Below are 23,012 nucleotides of genomic sequence, written 5' to 3'. Positions count from 1 at the left end.
CTACCCGATTTTTCATATCAGCAGAAAAATATACCGGAATAACCTTTTTTTGAGACTTCCTTGCGCGGTCAGTTAATGACATGCTAAAGCCCGTCGACACGTTGTCGTGATTGGTTACAAGGTAGTTTATGGCGTAAGAAACCCTAGCGATTTCAAACAGCGTTTTGAGACTGTCTTTGGTTTACTGCAGTTTCAAACATAAAATACTCAGCAATGGTGTTGACTTATGAATTTGCACATGGTTTGTCTTAAAGCATATTAAAAACACTACATAGACATATAAACAAACAATATTAAAAAATGTATTTTCACCACAGGGGGACTTTAAATGACCATTTATGGGGATTACTAGATATAATTTTATGCTTTTACACTTGTTTGTATTTTTAGGGAGTGCGGAATTCACCTGTGACAGTGGAATTAACCCAGAAGCATTTCACTGGCTAATTATTTCACCTGTCAATCACAGGGTAAGAACAAAAGACCAAAACCAGTCCCTACTCTGAGTTTTAAATCTGTCCTCAGAGGCTGAACTGTTTGTTTAAAGGTCATTAACATTTTTTGTCAAGACATAAAACACATTATAAATAAGTGAATGCTGCTGTAAAAACCTGTCTAATGAAATTAAACACAACATGTCTGCTTGACATATGAGTAACTCCAAAAATCCCCCAGAGTGAATGAAGTAAATAACAATACACAATCACAAACTGGACAGAATGATTTGTTCACAAACTGGACAGAACGATTCGTTGACAAACTGGATAGAACAATGAATTCACAAATTAAAGCATTTGTTTACAAATCAGACTGAACGAAACATTCACAATTCCCAATGAACAATTTGTTCACAAATTAGATTGAACGAATCATTCACAAATCAGACCAAATGATCTATTCACACCAGACTGAACAAGAATGAATCGTTTACTAGTCGGACTGAACCATTCATTATCAAATGATCAACTCCCTGAGAAAAAGAAAGCATTTTAAATGCCCAAAAATGATACACTTCACTTCAAGTCTCATAAAAAATGAATAAAAAGCTAAATGAAACCATCAGGATTTGTCACAGAAGTGCTTAAACTGTCTCTCTGTTTGGCGGCTGGTTTGTGCAAGTTCCCCGTGATTGGATACATATATGGTATTTTACGCTTTTGATCCACAAAATGTGTGACAAACTGATTGGAGACTTCATTGCTTGTGAGTTATGCTTGTGTGACAAGAGTCCCATAATTCCCTGGGTGTGGACAGTAGTGACAGAGGGGAAAGTCTTTTGTGGTAAATCTATCCCAGAGGTCTTTGATGTGGAGTCGAAGATATGTCGTTTGTCAGTGTCACAACAATAAGAGCCAAATCTCATTACAGGCCCATTCAGATCTCACTGTAGAAAGTCGACTACATCAAACTGGCATTTTTTGGCCCAGCATTTCCTCCACAAATCTGGGAGCCCAAGATTGAACCTTGAGGTACTCCAGAACGAAGAGGAAAACTATGCGGAGGGAAACGTCTGTGGTAAATGTCATAAAACTGCAGCCCATGAGAGAGCGAGTCGACAGCTGCAATGCAGATTTGCGATGCCACACACTCAGATAACAGAGACGGAAGGGAGCGTGGCCCACTTCCACCCTGGCACACAAGGAATGGGATCCAATAAATGCAGCAGGAAAAAATGGAGTGCTTTAAACACTTAATAAATTAGTAGTTTGGAAATTGAAAATTGTGATCATTTAATAACCCTCATGTCATTCCAATCATTCCATGATTTTATTTTGTTTGTTAAATATAAAATAGGATGATTAGTAGAATGTCTAGGTTGCTCTCTTTCTTTCATTCAATGTACTCATTTAAATCATATCAGAAAAGTAAATTGTTATATTGTGGTTATGAAGGTGGTACAAGGTTTGTGTAGTGTAGTTGTGATACTAGTTGCACAGCTTTATTTACACTGCAGTTTCTAATTCACATTTAGTAATTTGTTTTTTGATATTTGTAGTATTTCTCAGTAACTATTTCCTTCTGTCATTCTAATAGCGGATGACACAAGTCTTCTTAACGCTCTCATTCTAGTGCTTTTCTTTCTATCCATCTGTCTTTGTTTGTATCAGTCTTTTGTTTCCCCCTCTTTCTGTGAGCTGCAGAGGGGGGCGTTCCCTCCGGAGCAACAGCGTGCCAGTCCCCGTTGACGACGGTGGCTGTCTGCGTGTGTTTAAGGGGCTCAGTTGCGGTTCACACGCCGGGAGATCGCATTGGCATGCAGCCTTTGATCCTTTGAGGGTTCTCAGAGCGTCCTCTGGTTTTAGGCAAGTGTGTTAGTGTGTGTGCGTTAGTATAATTAAGTTATGGTTCACAATTGAAAAGGGTCAGTAGGGTCACGGTTTTGGGTTCTTCTACGAGAACAGTTTCTCACACAATTCTGTCAACATACAAACCTCAATGAGACAAGAAAGTTGAAGAGAAACTCTGTTCCAAACCATAGAAAGCTCACTACATATGCAGCATTCTAAGATAAGAGACATTCTGACATGCAAAATTCATAAAACAATAATTCAGTCCAATTAAAATGCAACCATTTTACCCAATCTTTGTGTTTTTATGCTTATGAGTATTATATAGTTAGCTTAGCAACATGCTAACACAATTTCAAATCTATTGAAATCAAGATTCCTGTGATAAATGCTAATTGCAGACATAACTGTGTAAAGTTGCTGCCTATGTATGTCTCTACATTTCGAGTAGCACGCTAGGTTTTGGAACAGTGTCACACTCTCTGTAATTTTCTCCATAAACTCCATGCTGCGATACAGATGCTGACGCCGCACGCTGTCAGGGCCGTTTTAATAAAGGCACTACAGCAGGAATCCCTTTGAACTCCTCTTTATGATGGAAGTTCCTCATTTAATGATTTCACTGACATTTCCTGTAGCCGCCTTCACAAACCAAACAGTTTACTCAAACAGCTCGTCTTTACACGCTGGCCCTGAGCCCGGTACGAAAGGTGTAGCAGCTTTTCTGGAAGAGAGAAATACAAAAATAAGACTATAGTAGTGTGATTTGTTATTTTGTGTGAAACTTTAGTGTGAAAAGTTATTTTGTAACATTTTAATAGTTTACAATATTTTAATGATTTATTTTTTAATTAATCATTTATTTTTTATTGTTTTAAAAGTCAAGAGTTGTCAAAAGCTGGTAAAAACTTCAGGGTTTATATTTAAAGCTGCAGTCTGTAACTTTTTTTGCTTAATTATCCAAAATCATTTTTTGAGCAAGTACATAAGCAGCCAATGTTCAAAACTATCCCCTTACCCTAGCCCGATTCACAACGGTAAGCTTGTAATAATGTTTTACAATAAAATTAGTAATGTTGGGACTGTACAGAAATTGAAATCTACAGGTAACGCTAATACACACTAAATACACGTAGTCGTGCAATGCTGATGTTGTTAACATTAACAATTTGAGAACAAAATATAACAATTATAATAATGATATGAGCTAAGCGATCTTTAGATATAATCACCATTGGTAGCGCAATTTATTGTAATGCTTTTTTTCTCAGTTGGTCAGAACAAAAGTGGCAGATTTGTTACCTTCTTGTTCAGATGACATTTTCCGGTTAAAATTCTTGTTTTGGTCAAACTTCCATGACTACAATCTGTGATTCCGAAGTACAGTATCCACCGTTGCGGTGACTGACAACCACACATTCTCCTCAAAGCATTAGATTCATCCGTGCCAAGGCACATCCCACGTAAAGATGATAATTCCGCAAACAACTGCAATTGCAGGTTTCAAACAGAGATGGCAACAAAGAGGCAAAACTTACGGACTGCAGCTTTAAATAAAAGTTTGACTTATGTTGCAGTCACATTAGCAAAATTTTATGGGCAAAAAGGCCTGTGTCAATAGTGTCAATAGTGACATATGAGTAATAGCAAAGACTATAGATTAACACTTAAAGGGACTTTGGTAATAGTCACTAATAGTGTAGGAACCAAGCGTGCCACACGAGTCCTGAAAAGTGAAACCAAAGCGTCTCGATCGCCCCCCAGGTGGGTGGAAGCAGTGTATGTCACAAACCCCGCCCTCTCCATGAAATGTCTTTGGACGCGAGACAAACTAAACAATCAAATTACACTTTAAACATTTTTTTTTTTTAAAGACAGTCTCTGTCATTTTAGGCAGAGTTTTTATCAGGCTGGTGTTAGTTCAAGTGTTCGTTCTTTAAAAAAGTTTGTTTTAAGATTGGAGCTTTAACTTTAATTTGTACATTTCCATAACTGTTTATTTCACACCGACATAATGAGTTGTTCTGAGTTTGGGCGGGACATTGATATCGCGGCTCCACTTCGTGCTCACTACTGTGCAGACTCGGACTCCAAAGGTGCGTTCACGCGGCCTTGCAATTCCTGTAGTTACAAGATTCTAGCTTGTAAAAAGCGTTCGCGTCCTCGTAGAGATCGTAGTTACAGCTTGTAAGCTGGGAGTTTTCTGAAAGCTCCCAGATGTACCACGTGGCCACTATACCACCTGACCGCGGTAGATTAATTTAGGCGTTGATAGTGGTGCCATGGAAACGCATAATTCCCAGTCCAAGGACCAAAAGGACGTGAACAGCTCCGACGTCACGTCATTTCAAGATACCAGTAAATAAAAGGTGACGTGAACGCAGCATCTGTTCACTATGCGCAGACTCGAGACTCAAAATGTCAGTGCCATATTGACAGATTGGCGGCTTCAGTTACTACAATGGAAGAGAGTGACGGTGCGTCATCCATCTTTTATTACAGTCTATGGTAGGAACATATAACGCACCACTCACACAAGTCAATGTCTGTTGCTCAACGTGGCGATTCACATAACCAACTGAACCCACTGTAAAATCTGGTTTCGCCCTCACACAAAATTCCCATCCCATGGATTCCTATCGAAACAATGGATTTCACAGGTGAAATTTGCTAAACAATGGTTAATGTGACCAAACCTTCACAAATTGACGTAGTGCAAAGATAAATGGTGCATTCAAAAAGTGGGAAACTCAGGATTTTGTCAGCGAGAAAACAGTGGATGCAAGGGATGCAGTGTCTGTATTTGTAAATTTGTTAATTTACTATAAAACTAGCAGCGTTACATGTGCAAAATATGATGGTACTGTACAAGTATGATAGAATATATAATGATTCAGTGTACAGCACCTTCATAGATTGAATAAAAACAGTGAAAAAATGCAGTCCTTATTCTTCATGTTGTAGAACTAGAGTTCAAAATATTTGTATTTTTGGTAGAAAATGTACATCGCCATCTTCCTCCGACCATCTTGTTAACATCCAGGGGTGCGTTTCCCAAAGCGAACTATGGTCGCAAGTTCTGTCGTTACCAATAGAGTTCAATGGGACTTACGACCATAGTTGGCTAACGATGCTTTCGGGAAACTCACCCCAGGGCAGCTCACAAGTACAGCTTTCATGAACTTGAACGAGAACTCTTCAAAATGTAGCAACAATGGTATCATAAATATAGCTTAGCTTAAATCTAATACCATTCCATCTTCTCCCAGTGCTTTCCTGTCCTACTTTCCTATAGATAGATTAAAAAGAAATGGCAAAAAAGAAAGAAAAGAACAGGCCTATACATAATGCCACAATACTAACATTAGCACTTACCTTTTGTCTCTTAGCTAAGCAGCTAACTCCACAAAGCCGGAAATCTAAGAAGCACCAATCCATTCATCCGATTAGCACTTCCGCGTGCCATTCCTCAGTATTTCACCTCACAGGGTCTTAACGGAGGTCCTCCCGAAGGCCCAGTGACCAAACGAACGTGATTATGATTTAAAACGTCTGAGCTTCACTCAAACAGGGACTTTAGCAGTTCAGACTGGGTTCTGACCTAATTCAGATGATTGCCAGGCTTAATGGATACCTTACTTTGGTCTTTGCCACATATTGTTCCTAAACGAAATAAAACATCAGAAATAGCAGCATAGTTTCCACAAAAATTCTATAATAATTTCTAAGGTTGAGTGTTTGTTCCAAAGCTATGGCTGGACAATCCATGTTTCAATCCAAATATATAAGCCAACACAACAATTTCTGGATTATCTCCAAACATTTGGTCACTTGGCTCTTGCAACATCCAATCTGGGCCATCAACAGCGGGGGACAACCGGGAAAGCTGTCCCGGGGCCTGGGCCAAGGCCAATTACTGGGGCTGGGACCCCCTAAGGTCCTCCTATGTGGGACCCACCCACAAAAAGATGTTGTTGAGAGCAAAAACCGTCAGTGCAAACCTTACATTTAAGCAACAGAACGGCTTGAATTATAAAAGCATCTGCTAAACGAATGGATCCAAAAGTAGGTTTACAGATCTAGTCTTACGTTACATTTTCTTTTAACAAAAATAGGTATGGACAACATGTCAGCCATTAACTTCTCCCCAAGTAGCACTCACTCTCTCACACCGAATATTTAATCATAAGCCAATTAGCAAGCGTATAATCATTTATTGAATTTGCAGTTATGAATTCTGTGTACATGTGAGGGTGCCGCAGCGTGGGCGAGTTTTGCTTGTGATAAATAACAGAACTCTTAATGTTTCTTTTTTTCCATGGGCTAATAGTTCTGAGAGACACCTTATGAACAGCACACACACAGAACCAGCCTCAAGAGAGATGAACCACGCAAAAATGATGCTTTTATGCAAATATGTGCTGTTGCTTGGTGCTTTTAAACTCATATAAGGAGTACTTTTAATAACTCTGTCCCATTTACAGACCATTTGGGAGAAAATATTACAACAGCAAACTGCAAGTCACCAAAACAGCGCCGTTTTATATATGCACTGAAACTTTTTACTCAGAAAAGTACCCTAAAGAACTCAGTGTAGGCTGTAACGTGTTTTCAACGTGTCTTAACTTGACCCTAATCAAATTACCTTTCCTCACCTTACTCTTGACCCTAAGTTTGTTTTGTGAATATGGTTTTAGCATAACATTTCAGCCTAAGTGTTGTGCCATTGTAACCCCTCTTGTTCGAACCACCCGCTCTAAGCGGGACTCAAACCCGGGTCCGTCGGCATGGGAGTCAGGCAGTCTAACAAGGAGGCTAAAGGCCACAGTCTCTAGCATCAGTTGCTAGAGTGTTTCTTTAGATCAGGGGAGTGAGGTTTACACACATGGCTCCTACTGGCCAACGTCCCTTACACTCACCCCCCTAAACCTCACTCCCATCCGGGTCACGGCACCAATTTAACCCCTCCTATTCAAACCACCCACTCTAAGCGGGACTCCAACCCTGGTCCACCGGCATGGGAGTCGGGTGCTCTAACAAGGAGGCTAAAAGCTGCAGTCTCTAGCATCAGTCGCTAGAGCGCCTATTAAGATCAGGGGACTGAGGTTTACACACATGGCTCCTACTGGCCAACGTCCGTTACACCATATTGTGTCAATATTTAACACTCGTAGGTTTGTTTTTGTTGCAATGACTAATGAGACTACTGCTAACGAGGAAAAAAAAATCTCTGCGTGTCCAAATATACCTACTCTTCTACTATATAGTAGGTGAAAAACAGTATGTGAAAGGAGTAGTAAGTCCGAATACATATTCATAAAATGGTAGATGAAAAATATGCGAATGACTCATGAGATTTCAAAGTGCGCATCTGATAAACATTATACTATCCCATGAGGCCACAGAAGAGGATTTGTTAATTGCAGTGAAGAGACACAACTGACTCCGCAAGTCATATGACAATGAGAACATGACGAATGTAGTACATCCAGATTTCATTAGAACATACTCGTTTAGCAGTTGAGAGGTTCGTTCCTTATCAATTGTACTACTTAGTATGCGATTTCAGAGGCACATTTTTGCACATTTACATCACAGTTGTAATACTCTGTGCAATATGCTAATTTTTTATAAGCATGAAATACCCAAATTTCCTCTTTGTTTTGTCACAATGTGAATTACACAAGAGCAGGCTATGTAGACTACCCCACATTTCCGAAGAAATTACAGCCACAATGTTATCATTTTCTATTTTCTATATTTTTACACAAACTTGAATTAAAAATGCTAAATAACCATATTTTATATGTATACACCGTGCACCGAAACACATCTGCTAAGTCGTAAGCTAGCAATCCTTTCCAAACATGTTCTAGTCGTACCTTGTATGGCAAAACAAGATGCCAAGATGTGTTTGTGCTCTGTCAGGAATTCTCATTAAAATCTGTCATCTGATTCACACCCCTTTGCACTGATGCATACTGTGCTTGGTATTCTCTGTAAAAGTCCTGCCTTTGTTTTTCCATATGGCTTTGGCGTGTTAGCATCATTATACTAGAACTGTTAGCCTGCAGCTATGGACATTAGCATAGCAGGAAAATCCTGTCCATCCAGGCCAGCTGCCAGTTGCCTGCAAACGCATCAGTAGGAGCTGTTTTCCAGGCAACTAGTGATGTCTCCGATGAAATCTCTTCTGGAGAGGTGGTTGATTGAGCCAAAAGCTGTTAGGAAAGCAGTATAAACTTCAGGAACTGTATTGTTGTGAAGGGCTTCAGGACATTTGTATGTGCTTTTGATATATGGACTTTTAGATGCATTACGACCCAGAAAGAAATGATTCCTATCGTCTTTACCCATCTGTTACCTCAGGAAAGAGTTTCATTTCTCTTTTTACCTCTGCGGGATTTCCGTGCAGAGTAGACTGAGTGGAAAAAAACTGAGGCAATGAGGAATGTGTGCCATCACTCAGTCCAATAAACACCAGCACCTGTGGGATTGCATCTATCAAAACCTGAGAGAAGATGTTCAAACTACCTCTGATCTATCAATCATTTAATTTATAAGACCTATTGAAAAACCGTCATGGGTCGTGAGAAAGATAGAGAGATATGGCAGGTAGAGCAACCACAGCAGATAAATTGCAACCTCTGCAGCTGATTTGTGACCTGCCGTTGCACATTGAGACAGTGGCTACAGCTAGTGAATTTACCCCCAAAAGATGACCTGAGTGAGAGCAGGACCAACCCAATAACTCTACCCAGGCCTGTCGCAAGGGGGTGCAAGGCCTTGAGCGAACTTGATGTGCAAGGCCTGGTTTGGGGGGGGGTGTTGCTATAGTAACGGGGGTCTACTGTTGCTGTAGTGATGGACAATTTGTTTGTGTTGGATATTTAAAGGTGCTACAGAGGATCTTTTCGTCGACTGAGAAACCAAAGACTGTTAGTGAGTTTTTGAAATGAGCGCATGCGTAAGAACAACCCCCTTCCTTCACAGCTCATTTCGAGGGAATGCCTCCCAAAACTCGTGCACGAGTATTGGAACACGAGTGTTTACCACCGGCATTCGCTGTGTCGTGTTACTGGATTCATTATGTCGGACTCACCGCAGGTAACTCATAATCTGCAGTTGTTACTCCTATCTCCTGACAAAAACATTGCACGTGGCGCCTGTGGAGTGTGGAAAGTTACTGGAGCGCGCAGCCGCGCTCGTCTCTCACAAGGAACGTCACGGCAGTGATTGACAAGCCAGAGGGCCAATCGTTTACGCGATGATCGCGTAAACGATTGGCTGATGTTTTTAAGGCCCTACCTCGTGCACAGTTAATGTATATTAATATTATTCCTTTCAGTGCACCTAATAAATAGTCCTTTAGCAGTTAGTAAAGATAACACGTCAGCAGCGTCACTGTCCGGAGCAGAAGGGGGCTGTAATGCATCAATAAGCTGGATGCCAACTGCCGTAAAACAGGAAAGAAGAAGAAGAAGAAGCAGCAGCGTCACTGTGGAGTGAAAGCGGATATACAACAGACCCGGAAGAGAAGACAATGCTGAATAAAGTCATAGTTTTTGTTATTTTTGGACCAAAATGTATTTTAGTTGCTTCAAAAACTTCTAACTAACCCACTGATGTCACATGGACTACTTTGATGATGTTTTTATTACCTTTCTGGACATGGACAGTCTACCGTACATACATTTTCAATGGAGGGACAGAAAGCTCTCGGACTAAATCTAAAATATCTTAAACTGTGTTCCGAACATGAACGGAGGTCTTACGGGTGTGGAACGACATGAAGGTGAGTCATTAATGACATAATTTTCATTTTTGGGTGAACTAACCCTTTAATCACGTGCTCACCTCTCAGCCGATCGTGTAATGGCAGTGACGTCAGTCGCAACATTCCCGTCTGTCTTCGCTAAAAAAATAAATTTTTATCAAGCTAAAATCTACATATAGTTCCCAAAAAAAGTATTGTTTAGTGTAAAACATGCTGAAGATTAGCAAACAGGCTGTCGATTAATTAAATGATTAGCTATTTCACCACAAAAGCTGTTTAATCAGCATAATGAAGCCTCTCATCCATTGACATCCATTCAAAAAACATCCTCTGGTCTCCTTCCCTGCGTACCGGAGCGTTAGCATTAGCCGTTACGCTTTTTTGGCTAAAGGTTGCAGGCTTGCCTTCCAGAGACTTCAGCTCCGGTTCCTACAGAAACAGACGCGCACTTCCTATAGAGATGCGCACTTACGACTGCGCATGCGCATTAGCTTGATCCAGCCTGAAAAATACCACTTTTTTTGTCATGACTCTAACGTTTAGAAACAAAATTTATGAGACAGTTGTCAGATTTCATTGGTGATTTCAAATATGAAATTTAATCAAAAGCTTGACAAACAGCTTTGGAAAATTTGATGTTTCCCCATTCAAAGAGATAGGAGCTGCACTTGAATGCCTGAGAGACGTTTCAAAGATGGCCGCCGAGTGAAATTACTTGTCTTAAAGGAACTTTGATAATACATTTTTACTAAGCAGAATAATACAGTTACGATACACATAGTCTAACTTTAAGCTATTATAGTATTATAGTATTTCAAGGACAAAAAAATGAACTTTAACTATTTGCTTCACATCATCAAGTCAGCTGTCACTTTACTTTGGTGCAAGGCCCTGTGCGGTCGCACACTCTACCCATAATTCATAGCAGGGATCAAAACTCGCCTGACATAAAGGTGTCTCAAAACAGCAAGTACTCCTAATTTTGGCCAAATTCTAAGGCAGCACTGCACAAAGCCAAGGCAATCTGAAGCACTGAATAAGCACTGAAAAAAATAATAAAAATAAATAACTTATAAAATGGCTATATATATTATATATATATTATATATAAAAGCACCAAAGGTAATTTCCACACCCTAATGCAAATATTGATTTTTAAAACCTTTAATGTCCTCTCTGCAGTTAAGTGCGACCTCCCCCTTCAAAAATCAATGCGAGTAAATAAATAATAAATTAACAATACGTTTTTTCTGCTGGGTACCTTCAGGAACAGTGAATTAAGACCTCTGACCTACACAATCATCCAAGAGGCCACATGTCCATATCTAATTCTTTTTTAAAAGGAAAAAGGGGACTACAGCACAAAGAATCTACCGGTTTTTAAAAGGGACAAAAATGTTGGAGAGGAAGTCAAAGAAATGGAGAAATGACGAGAGCCCTGGACAGACAAAAGCAATTAGGATGATGGTGGGGGCAGCAATGGTTGTGCAACATTTGAGAGAGGGAGAAACATATCAATGGGGTGGAGGCCTTGAGTGAGATGAAAGACCCCCAGAGTGAAGGAAAGGCCCCTGAACAACAGGACCCTCGGCACTGGAGTGTGTGCGCGGGGGGTTATTTCTGTGTCCAATATTGGCCCTAAACCTCTTATGATTACCCCCTCCCCCTTAAAATTGTATAGCTGGGATGGCTTCCATCATGTCGCTATGGCAACATGGAGTGGCCCGATGAAGGGCTTGTAACAGTATTTGAGTCACAGAGCACAGACTGATGGATCTATGATAGACAGACAGACAGATACATAGATAGATCTATTCATTATCTGTATGTAAAAAAGAACGAAATTATGTTTATTTTTTTATTTTGAGGTTAAATAAGACCACAGCACTCTACTAAGTGTCAATTTCCTAGCTTTGTTTTGTATGTGGTTCATTTTTCAAATGAAAATATCTTATTAAAGACATAACAATCTATTCCTAAACTGAATTTGATATTCAGCTGTGTGCTGAAATGCACGTTTCTGGACAGCTGTGAACAAGATGCCTGTGCTGTCCTGCAGCAAGGTGGACAGTTGACATGTGACCCCTGTGGAATCAGGGTCAAAGGTCAACAGGGTCACAGAGGGTCAAGCTACAAGTAATTATCCGGTCAAGCTAAAGCACTACACTGATCACAACGACAGGTTCACTCTGTGTATCTCATAATTAGAAGAATACAAGGTGAATTTCAAATGTAATTTTTTATTGAATCGTCATTATCAGTGAGAACTGAATTACGTCGGCCACATTGAGTATCAGGTGAACATGTCTGGGCATGTAGAAACACGTCCTGCCATTGGCTCTGGCCGACAGGAGCGCATACGACAGCTGGTCTGTCATCACACCCTTGTCCTCCTCCTCTGGGCCCAAAGCCATTGGCGTGGCACAACTATCCATCAAATCCAAATAAACAACACTTCAATTCTGAAAAATACAGACCGTGAACACCGTCCGGGCCCAAACCAATTATTCTGAGCTCTAAACATCGCTTTTCTGATCTCGTCCCATGCAAACATCTTTCCTGACACCTGCTATAATAGCAAGACAGGCTTGTCGCTTAATTTATGCGGGACACACACTCGCTCTCGACTGGCAGGGAGCCTCTGCCCCATATTTTGTCCTGACAAATTCTCCATCTGGCATCAATTATATGACAGAAAACCAGGGAATAGAGGTTTAAACACTTTGTGCTCATATAAACAGTGATATTACTCATTTATGGTCCTAATATACGATTTATTTTTAGCTTTAGTGTAATTTGTAAAAGAAAAACAGCATATTTTGAATATGCAAAGACAATTTTAAGTCACAAAACTATTATGACAGATAATAATGGGGTGTTATTAAAATCTTATTAGCTCTGAGTGATGAGGTCATTTGTATCCAACACCTACTGTCTTAATCACATGTAAATGAGCCAAACACAGACATAATAAAACAGCCTAAACAAAGGTTATGATTCTTAAATGTGTTTGAGAAAGATACTAGTAGTGCATTTCTATGATATTAGAAAATAAAAGTGGCCATAATGACTCATTTGTCAAAGCAGAACATGCTTCATTGGATAGCTACCATATCCATCGATGTGATGAATAAACTGGATCGATGTCCTTCGTGACTCATTATGCGATTCTGCTGCCAAAAGTTAAGACACGTTAAAGGATTAGTCCACTTTTAAAAAAAATTTCCTGATAATTTACTCACCACCATGTCATCCAAGATGTTCATGTACTTCTCTCTTCAGTTGAAAAGAAATTAAGGGTTTTGATGAAAACATTCCAGGATTTTCTCCTTATAGTGGACTTCAATGGCCTCCAAATGGTTGAAGGTCAAAATTACAGTTTCAGTGCAGCTGAATTTCGTTACAAGCCCTTTGAAGCTGCACTGAAACTGTAATTTTGACCTTCAACCGTCTGGAGTCCATTGAAGTCCACTATAAGGAGAAAAATCCTGGAATGTTTTCATCAAAAACCTTAATTTCTTTTCGACTGAAGAAAGAAAGACATTAACATCTTGGATGACATGGGGGTGAGTACATTATCAGGAAAATTTTATTTAAAGTGGACTAATCCTTTAACACAACATTAGATTAAAAACACAAAATATCTATATTTAATGACGGGCGTTATGCGCTGAATTAAACATGCAACGTCGTGTAACAATAAAATGTCGCGTGAAACAATTACTGCTATAGTTTCTCATATTATTCATGTACAATTTAGTGTGCAGTGGCCTATGTATGCAGTAAACAGCGGTATAACGCCTCAACGTTAGTACAATGGCGCCCTCTGGTGTTTCGTTGAAGAGTTACAGTATCATGTACTGTGTGCCCGTGAATTCAGCTCTTTTCTTCTCAGTCTCATCTCTCTATTGTAGCTTTCTTATTCATAGAGTAGGTGGATAAGGCATAGTGCATCTATTTTGTTTAAGGGTCAATGACATGATTTACGATTTATTGTTCGAATCTATTAAAGTTATTTAGAAATGGCCTACATGTTTTTAAAAAGTATTATAAGTAAATTTGACATTTTGGGTCTATGTAATATTATTAGTAACCTTATTAGTTTGGCTTAGTCTTTAATTATTATTATTATTATATTTCTTAATTCTTTTATTTTCCTTTCCTTTAATAAGTGTTTTAAAACATTGAATCATTCAAATATGATTAATATTAATTATATTATAAATGCATTCAATAACATCATAAAATGCAAATATTAGATTTTTTTTATATTTTATTAAATATTTAAAATAGTAAAATATGCACTGTGTGTGAATAATATATATATATATATATATATATATATATATATATATATATATATATATATATATATGTATAAATATATACATCTCAGACATCTTTATTTGTCATTGACCCCACATGCACTCCTGACTGTGGTACTGTTGTATAGACGTGTATAATGCTATAGCAGGCCTTTCAAACACATTCATCAGCATTTCCTGTTTTAAAATCCCAGGTTAAAGTTTCCTCATCAGACACACAGAAGCGTGTACCTGCACCATCATCAGTTCAAGAGCTGCTCCATTAAACCGCCCACATTCTGTCAGGCTCTTCCGCTGGATGTCTGAATGAGGCACATGTTTTTGTTTGATATCAGACAGGCATGTGAACAAAAACTTCCGCGGATCCTCCGGTGTAATCTGGGCTTGACTGAACATCCTGTTTGTCTCCGCAGCCTGTCTGAGCAGGTCTACGCGGAGTTTTGTGATCCTCCATGAATAAACATCCGTCTTTGAGGATCTGGATTCAAGGATGAATGAGGGTCAAGAACTCTGACAGCATTTAGCAACTTACAAGCACAAGAACCCCAGGTGGAAAAATAGGCTACTATAGTAATTTATAGTAAATACTATAGTGTCTTTGTAAAGTAGGCTAGCGGAGAAAGTTGTCACACTTTTCACACTGTCTAACACTTACTGAGCACCATACATCACAATGGTATAAATGTCATACCAAATGAAAGAAGGAAGTCATGGGCACATATGTTGTACTCATTACATTTTCATATCTTATCTCATTATGGAGTTGTAGACTGTTGAATAGAGAATGTGCACTTGTGACAATTTGCCCCATCGGCGGGTAAGTTGTCACACTAGATTATCTAAAAATAAGAAAACAACTACTTAATTGTTATTATTGATTTTAATTTTTAAATTCAAACCAGAACTGGAAATAAACAATCATGCCTAGAGAATTTGGAAAAACAATTATTTCAATCCAAAAAATACACATTTCAATCAAAACACATTAAGTGGCAAGACCACTTAAACTCAAACTTTCTCTGGCTTGCACATAGATTAAAGCAGAACTAAGTAACTTTTTTTTTACCTTCATAAAATGTTTTCTAAGTCCTTACGATGGTTAATTGACTTCGAGCACTAACCCCATCTGGCACGTCTACGTCAGAAAACAGCACTTGCAAGTTGAGCTGCGCTGATCCGACACAATCTCGCCTCATGTTCACATTCGCGTTCATGTGAGAGTGACAAAATGCTTTACGGTAATTCAAAAACAATGTATATATTATGACTTTATAAGACAATTTCGAAAATTACCCACCTCCATCGAGTGTACTGTATTTGCAAATTACCCACCTCCTCTTTCTTGTACTGTATTTGCAAAACTACTGCGCTGGTGAGCGTTGTAGTCGTTGTAGTTCAGAGCTGCGCTTGGAGTATTTACGACAGTGTGATTCACTGAAGGAAACTGTACGGGGAGCTTCGCAAATCTTACTGAGTTCCGCCTTAACATGTTGAACCTCTTTTTTGAGCATGTTTTATGTGTTTATTTGTACTGGGGCAAGTTGTCACATGTGACGACTTGCCCCAAACTGACATGTGTGCTAATGTTGGCTAAATCTCAAGGTTAGCTCAACATAGCACGTCAGCTAAAGTATCAAAAGACACGTAATTGTCGTCTCCTCTATGTTGTGCAAAATAATAATTTTTAACATTCATATCTAACAAAGTTGTATTGCATAAAATTTAAAGTGCAAATTTTTTACATTTTAAGACAAAAAATAAGAAAATTGTGCTAACCTCAGATTAGAGCGATCTTCACCACATGTGAACAGAAAGTTGACTATAGAAGAAGTCAGACAAAGTGGCTATTTGATTTGTGAGATAGAGCCTCTAGTTTTGGAGTTATGAAGAGTGTGACAACTTACACATGTGACAACTTACCCCGCTCTCCCCTACTTGAATTAATTTGTTGTGGTAATTCTATAGTTGCTGTGATAATATAACAACTACAGGTGCTGGTCATATAATTAGAATATCGTGAAAAATTTAATTTTTTTATTGTAAATTATTAAAAAAAAAAAATGAAACTTTAATTTATACTAGATTCCCTACATGTAAAGTAAAACATTTCAAAAGTTGTTTTATTTTATTTTTTTTTAATTTGTTGATTAGAGCGTACAGCTCATGAAAGTCCAAAATCCAGTATCTCAAAATATTAGAATATTTACATTTGAGTTTCATTAAATGGCCATCCCTACAGTATAAATTCCAGGTATCTCTTGTTCTTTGAAACCACACTAATGGGGAAGACTGCTGACTTGGCAATGGTCCAGGAGACAATCACTGACACCCTCCACAAAGAGAGTAAGTCACATAAGGTCATTACTGAATGTGGTGGCTGTTTACAGAGTGATGTATCAAAGCATATTAAATGCAAAGTTGACTAGAAGGAAGAAATTGGGTAGGCAAAGGTGCACAAGCAACAGGGATGACCACAAGCTTGAGAATACTGTTAAGTAAAGCCGATTCAAACACTTGGGAGAGCTCCACAATGAGTCGAATGAAGCCGGAGTCAGCACATCAAGAGTCACCACACTCGGACATCTTCAGGAAAAGGACTACCAAGCCACTTCTGAAACAGAAACAACGTCAGAAGCATCTTACCTGGGCTAAGGAGAAAAAAAGCTGGGCAGTGAACAGTGGTTGAAAGTCCTCTTTTCAGATAAAAGTAAATTTTGCATTTCATGTTGAAATCATGGTCCCAGAGTCTGAAGGAAGACTGGAGAGGCACAGAATCCAAGCTGCTTGAAGTCTAGTGGGAAGTTTCTGAAGTTAGTAATGATTTGGGGGGCCGTGACATCTGCTGGTGTTGGTCCATTGTGTTTTATTAAGTGCAAAGTCAATGCAGCCATCTTCCAGGAGATTTTGGAGCACTTTATGCTTCCATGTGCTGACAAGCTTTATGAAGATGCTGATTTCCTTTCCAGCAGGACTTTAGCACCTGCCCACAGTGCAAAAACCACTTCCAAGTGGTTTGCTGACCATGATGTTACTGTGCTTTATTGGCCAGCCAACATGCCTGACCCCTGAATCTATGGGATATTTTCAAGAGAAAGATGAGAAACAGTCGATCCAACAATATACAGATGATCTGAAGGCTCAATAGTGCCTCAGCAGTGCCACAGGCTGATCACTTCCATGCCACACTTCACTGATGCTGTAATTTGTGCTAGGAGCAAGTCATTTGCTGTAATATGTGCTGCCGACCAAGTATTGAGTTCACAAATGAACATACTTTAAAGAACTTGAACTTTTCTGTTTTGAAAATCCATTTTTTGATTGATCTTAGGAAATATTCTAATATTTTGAGATACTGGATTTTGGACTTTCATGAGCTGTACGCTTTAATCGTCAAAATTAAAAAAAAAAAAACTTTTGAAATGTTTTACTTTACATGTAGGGAATCTAGAATATATGAAAGTTTCATTTTTAAAAATAATTTACAATAAAAAAAATGAACTTTTTCACGATATTCTAATTATATGACCAGCACCTGTATAGTAATATAAACAGTATTGGGTAAAGACCCAATACTGCACTAAGTTTTCTACAACTATAAGGTATATTATAATACAATACACTACAGTTTACTGTAGTAAAAACTAAAGTAGCCTATACTACAGTATTTATTACAGTTTATCAGTTCACTACAGGGAGTGCAGAATTATTAGGCAAGTTGATTTTCCGATCATATTTTTTTCCCAAGCACATTTTACCAATTCCAATCCACATCAATCTTAATAACTACTATTAATATTGTTTTTAATCATTTATAAGTGATATATAATTGTTCATGAAGGCTGGAAATGAAAAATGCCTTATATTCAGGTGTGCAGAATTATTAGGCAAGTTTTCTTTTACAGGCAAAATGAGCCAAAAAAGAGATTTAACTCAGACTGAAAAGTCAAAAATTATTAAATACTCATGAGAAGGACGCAATACTAATGCAATACTAGAAATTGCAAAGTTAAAGCATGACCAAGGGACAGCAAAATGCTCATTGGGTCAGCGGGGTCAGACAAAAACAGGTGGAAAATAAAAGACACGTTAACTGCAAAATAATTAAGAATTATGTGTGAAACCATCAGGAACCCTTTAGTCTCCAGCGCCACCATTTTCCAGAACTGCAACCTACCTGGAGTCTCCAGAAGTGCAAGGTCTCAGGATCTCAGAGACTTAGGTTAGCTAAAGAATCCTAAAAAATGACCCGCACTTGATAAGAATCACAAGCTGAAGTGTTATAAAATACATGAAGACTGGGTTTTTATAGGCCTTATAAACCGACAGCTTGAGAGTGACTCCTGAAGGACCAGCACCACATCCTCTTGTACCACTGTTTGAAGAATTTATCTTCCAGAATCTGGCAGTAATTTTTGGAAGATCATTTTTAGTCCATCTCTGCAAGACAGACATTTCAGGATAAGAGATGGACTAAAAGTGAACTCAAACACCTTACTGCCAGATTCTGGATAAATTCTTCAAACAGTGGTACAAGAGGATGTGGTGCTGGTCCATCAGGAGTCATTCTCAAGCTGTCTGTCTATAAGCCCTATTAAAACCCAGTCTTCATGTATTTTATAACACTTCAGCTTGTGATTCTTATCAAGTGCAGGTCATTTTTTAGGATTCTTTAGCTAACCTAAGTCTCTGAGATCCTAACACCTTGCACTTCTGGAGACTCCAGGTAGGTTGCAGCTCTGGAAAATGGTGGCGCTGGAGACTAAAGGGTTCCTGATGGTTTCACACTTAATTCTTCACCTTAATTCTTAATTATTTTGCAGTTAACATGTGTCTTTTCTTTTCCACCTGTTTTTGTCTGACCCCGCTGACCCAATGAGCATTTTGCTGTCCCTTGGTCATGCTTTAACTTTGCAATTTCTAGTATTGCATTAGTATTGCGTCCTTCTCATGAGTATTTAATAATTTTTGACTTTTCAGTCTGAGTTAAATCTCTTTTTTGGCTCATTTTGCCTGTAAAAGAAAACTTGCCTAATAATTCTGCACACCTGAATATAAGGCATTTTTCATTTCCAGCCTTCATGAACAATTATATATCACTTATAAATGATTAAAAACAATATTAATAGTAGTTATTAAGATTGATGTGGATTGGAATTGGTAAAATGTGCTTGGGAAAAAAATATGATCAGAAAATCAACTTGCCTAATAATTCTGCACTCCCTGTATAGTTAATACTACAGTATGCTGTAGCATTCATTAAAGTGTTGTAAATACTATAGAATTTACTATAGTATGGTTCAAAAACACTATTTAGGCTCTATTATATAATATAGATATTCTCTTAGCATCAATTTTACCTCAGCTGTTTTCTGCTTAACGTTATCTATAGCACACGCGTGTGTTTCGGTTATTTACGTTATAACGTCATTATACCGTTTTGAACGCATGTATGGTGTTTGGGAAATTGCAGTATTTTGTCCTGGTCAATATTGGACGTTATTAAAGCCATTTTAGCCAAAAGTAAATGAATAAATAACTATCCTTTAAAAAAAAAAGTGGTTATTTTGTACACTAACAACTTATTTTTGACAGGAATGAAAAAGAGGCAGTGAGGTATAGGATTACAGCGCGTTCAATGAAGACAAAACTCTACGAAATAATTTTGAAAGTTCTGAGTTGTGATAATTACGTGCTGGTCCTTCATACGTTTCATTAACGTTAAATTCAAAATGGCATCTACCCGACTCTAATATTCTACTTTACCCCCAATTACTTTTATTTCCACTTCTCTGTTAACATGTTTTTCACTGTTTTCATAAGGTTGGTTTTCATCATGGGTTGATTTTGGCTTTGGGAACCAGTCTTGCCTCTTTTCTTTATGTTTGGTACACACCCTGTTCTCCCCTGAATCTTCAGGAATCAATCATCGCTTAATTGTGCCTGTAGCTCATATCATGGCTTCTGATCACTGAGAAACTGATACCTTCAGTGCAGTGTAAACTGGTTTGAAAAAAAGCATGAATGTAAACATTTATGGGCTAACTTGAACAGCAAGACTTACCAGGCTAAATCTCTGTCCTTCAACAGTTGATCAAACCTATGGAAAAAACAAACAAACAAACTCTAGAAGAACAACAACAACAAAACATTTTGTGAGGCTCTAAAATGCAAACATCACTATTAGAGAGATGCATTGTGGATACATAACATACATATTATATTGATATAATGGATCAAAACAGACATTTAATGTGAATCTTTTAGAGGTGTACTAAAGAGGTCTACTTTAGAAGAACTAAAACTATTTATTTATTTATTTTATAGTCATTTATTATAACAAACATGGTCAACACTACTTTTCAGATTTCACCTGATGTTTTGTTTTGGTCATTTTCACAGGAAACCCAGTATTCAAAAAGAGTTCAGTTTTGACATGGAATTAATTGCACCAGCTTAGATGGACCCAAGACATTTAATACCCACAATGCACCATAACAGCACACTAATTTAAGTTTTTATTATATGTATTCTTCTTTAATTTAGTCTAACTTAATATATTTTATGAATTTTAATTATATACTATTTAAGTAATCAATAAATAAAATACATATTTTTTCATTTTAAATTTAGAATGCACACACATATATATATATATATATATATATATATATATATATATATATATATATATATATATATATATATATATATATATATATATATATATATATATATATATATAAATAAATTGGGAATAAAATACAATTTACACTAAATTACAACAACAAAGTGTATAGTTGTAACACCTGTGAGAAACACAATTTTAATAATAATAATATTATATATATATATATATATATATATATATATATATATATATATATATATATATATATATATATATATATATATATATATAATAAATTGGGAATAAAATACAATTTACACTAAATTACAACAACAAAGTGTATAGTTGTAACACCTGTGAGAAACACAATTTTAATAATAATAATATATATATATATATATATATATATATATATATATATATATATATATATATATATATATATATATATATATATAAATTTATAAAATATATGTTAATAAAATATTTAATAATTATACTTTACATGTAATTTTAAAATGTATTTGAAATAAATGTTTAAAAAAAAATGGCTTATAGAATATAAAATTTATTTCATTTCCCCCGCGATAGCCAATAAAAACATTTAGGACGTGAAAAAACGTTATGTGTAAACATTTATTGGTTTCAAACTGAGATAAAAACAACTTGCTCCAGCAAACATTTTACAGCCTTTCATAGTCCACACATCTCACAACCAAAATAAAATAAGGGGGGGAAAAAACGCAAGAAAAAAGGGGAAAGAGACGTGAGAGAAAGAGAGAGAGAGTGCAAACCTTTATTCCAGTGACTTTTAATAAGATAAGAATTCTAAAAACCCATAAATGGACTGTTGTCCGTCGCCCCAAAGACAGAAAATGAGAAAGAAAGCGGTAAAATCATCTGTTTGGCCACTGTGTCGTTTCCATCAACGTTTAAATTAAGTTAAAATTTCAAAAACACTCAGTACACATAGTGAAGAGCCAAAAACTGGCACTCGGCTGAAGGAAAAAAAATGACTCGCTTATTTGGATTCGGCTACAGTATAAATTACAAATTTTTGGACGTTGTTTTTCTGGCTTAGTCATTGTTCAGTGTAAACAACGCGTCCCTGCTCAAAGGCACAGGTCGAAGTTTTCCCTTGTGTCCCGTCTTTGTTCATGGGTCAGTTGTAATATGTTTGGTTGCTTGTTTCCTTTCGTTTAACAAAAAAAATGGCCAAAAATTTCGTAAGAACATTATGATGTGTTTTGTGCCATTTGCGATAAAAAAACCCAAACAACATTCTCCGGTTTCGTTTAAATAACAAAGCTAGATAATTCAATTTCCTCTGAAACCGTGAAAGAACAATTCAACTACAACATTCGAAATGTTCTCTCTTTTTTTTTTCTTTTTTTTTTTTAAACAAACTAGCGTGAAAACCCCATTCGAAAGTAACAAACCCGTTTGGATCAAGCCATAGTGGTGCAAAAACAAACAAACAAAAAAAACATAAAACCAGGAAAGCGTGACTGAAATGGCAGGAAGTGAGTCTGAGGCAATGGTGGTGATTGGTGGAGAGAGGGAGGGGCGTGGCCTCACTGAGAGCTGGATCTGGCGAGCGTGTGCTGTTCATTATGTCCCTTGCTAGTTCTCAGTTTGAATTTGGTGATGGAGCTGTTGAGTTTTTGAAGCGCGCTCTGCGCCGCATATTTCGACGGGAACAAGGCCAGGATGGTGTACGTGGACGCCAGGTCGTGAGGGGGCGGTTTAGGAGGGCCAGAGTTCGTAACGTCCGTTCCCTCTGATTGGTTGGAGGACGGAGGTTCGGGCAGCCATTTTATGAGAGCGCCAACTTTGCTCAGTTCTGCCAGTAAAGAGTTCGCTTCCACTCGAGTGATGCCAGCCGGAAGGTCCGTCACTTCCAAAACACGGCCAGTGTCTGGATGCACACAATAAACAAACAAACAATAAATTTCATTACAATTTTTAATTTAATTAATTAATTTTACTGCACT

General features: G+C 37.6%; 1 protein-coding gene across 8 annotated transcripts in view; it reads right to left on the bottom strand.

The window, feature by feature from the left end:
• Positions 1-21,640: 21,640 nt before the first annotated feature.
• Positions 21,641-23,012, bottom strand: part of LOC125253926 (R3H domain-containing protein 1) — a 49,008-nt gene continuing 47,636 nt past the window's right edge. For all 8 annotated transcript variants that reach the window (XM_048168184.1, XM_048168236.1, XM_048168202.1 and 5 more), the window contains one exon: positions 21,641-22,936. In XM_048168184.1, the coding sequence (XP_048024141.1) occupies positions 22,593-22,936 (344 nt within the window). In that variant the 3' untranslated portion in view covers positions 21,641-22,592. The remainder of the gene's footprint in view (positions 22,937-23,012) is intronic.

This window comes from Megalobrama amblycephala, linkage group LG2 (genome assembly GCF_018812025.1).
Source record: "Megalobrama amblycephala isolate DHTTF-2021 linkage group LG2, ASM1881202v1, whole genome shotgun sequence".
Lineage (NCBI taxonomy): Eukaryota > Metazoa > Chordata > Actinopteri > Cypriniformes > Xenocyprididae > Megalobrama > Megalobrama amblycephala.
This window is presented reverse-complemented; position numbering and strand designations above follow the sequence as displayed.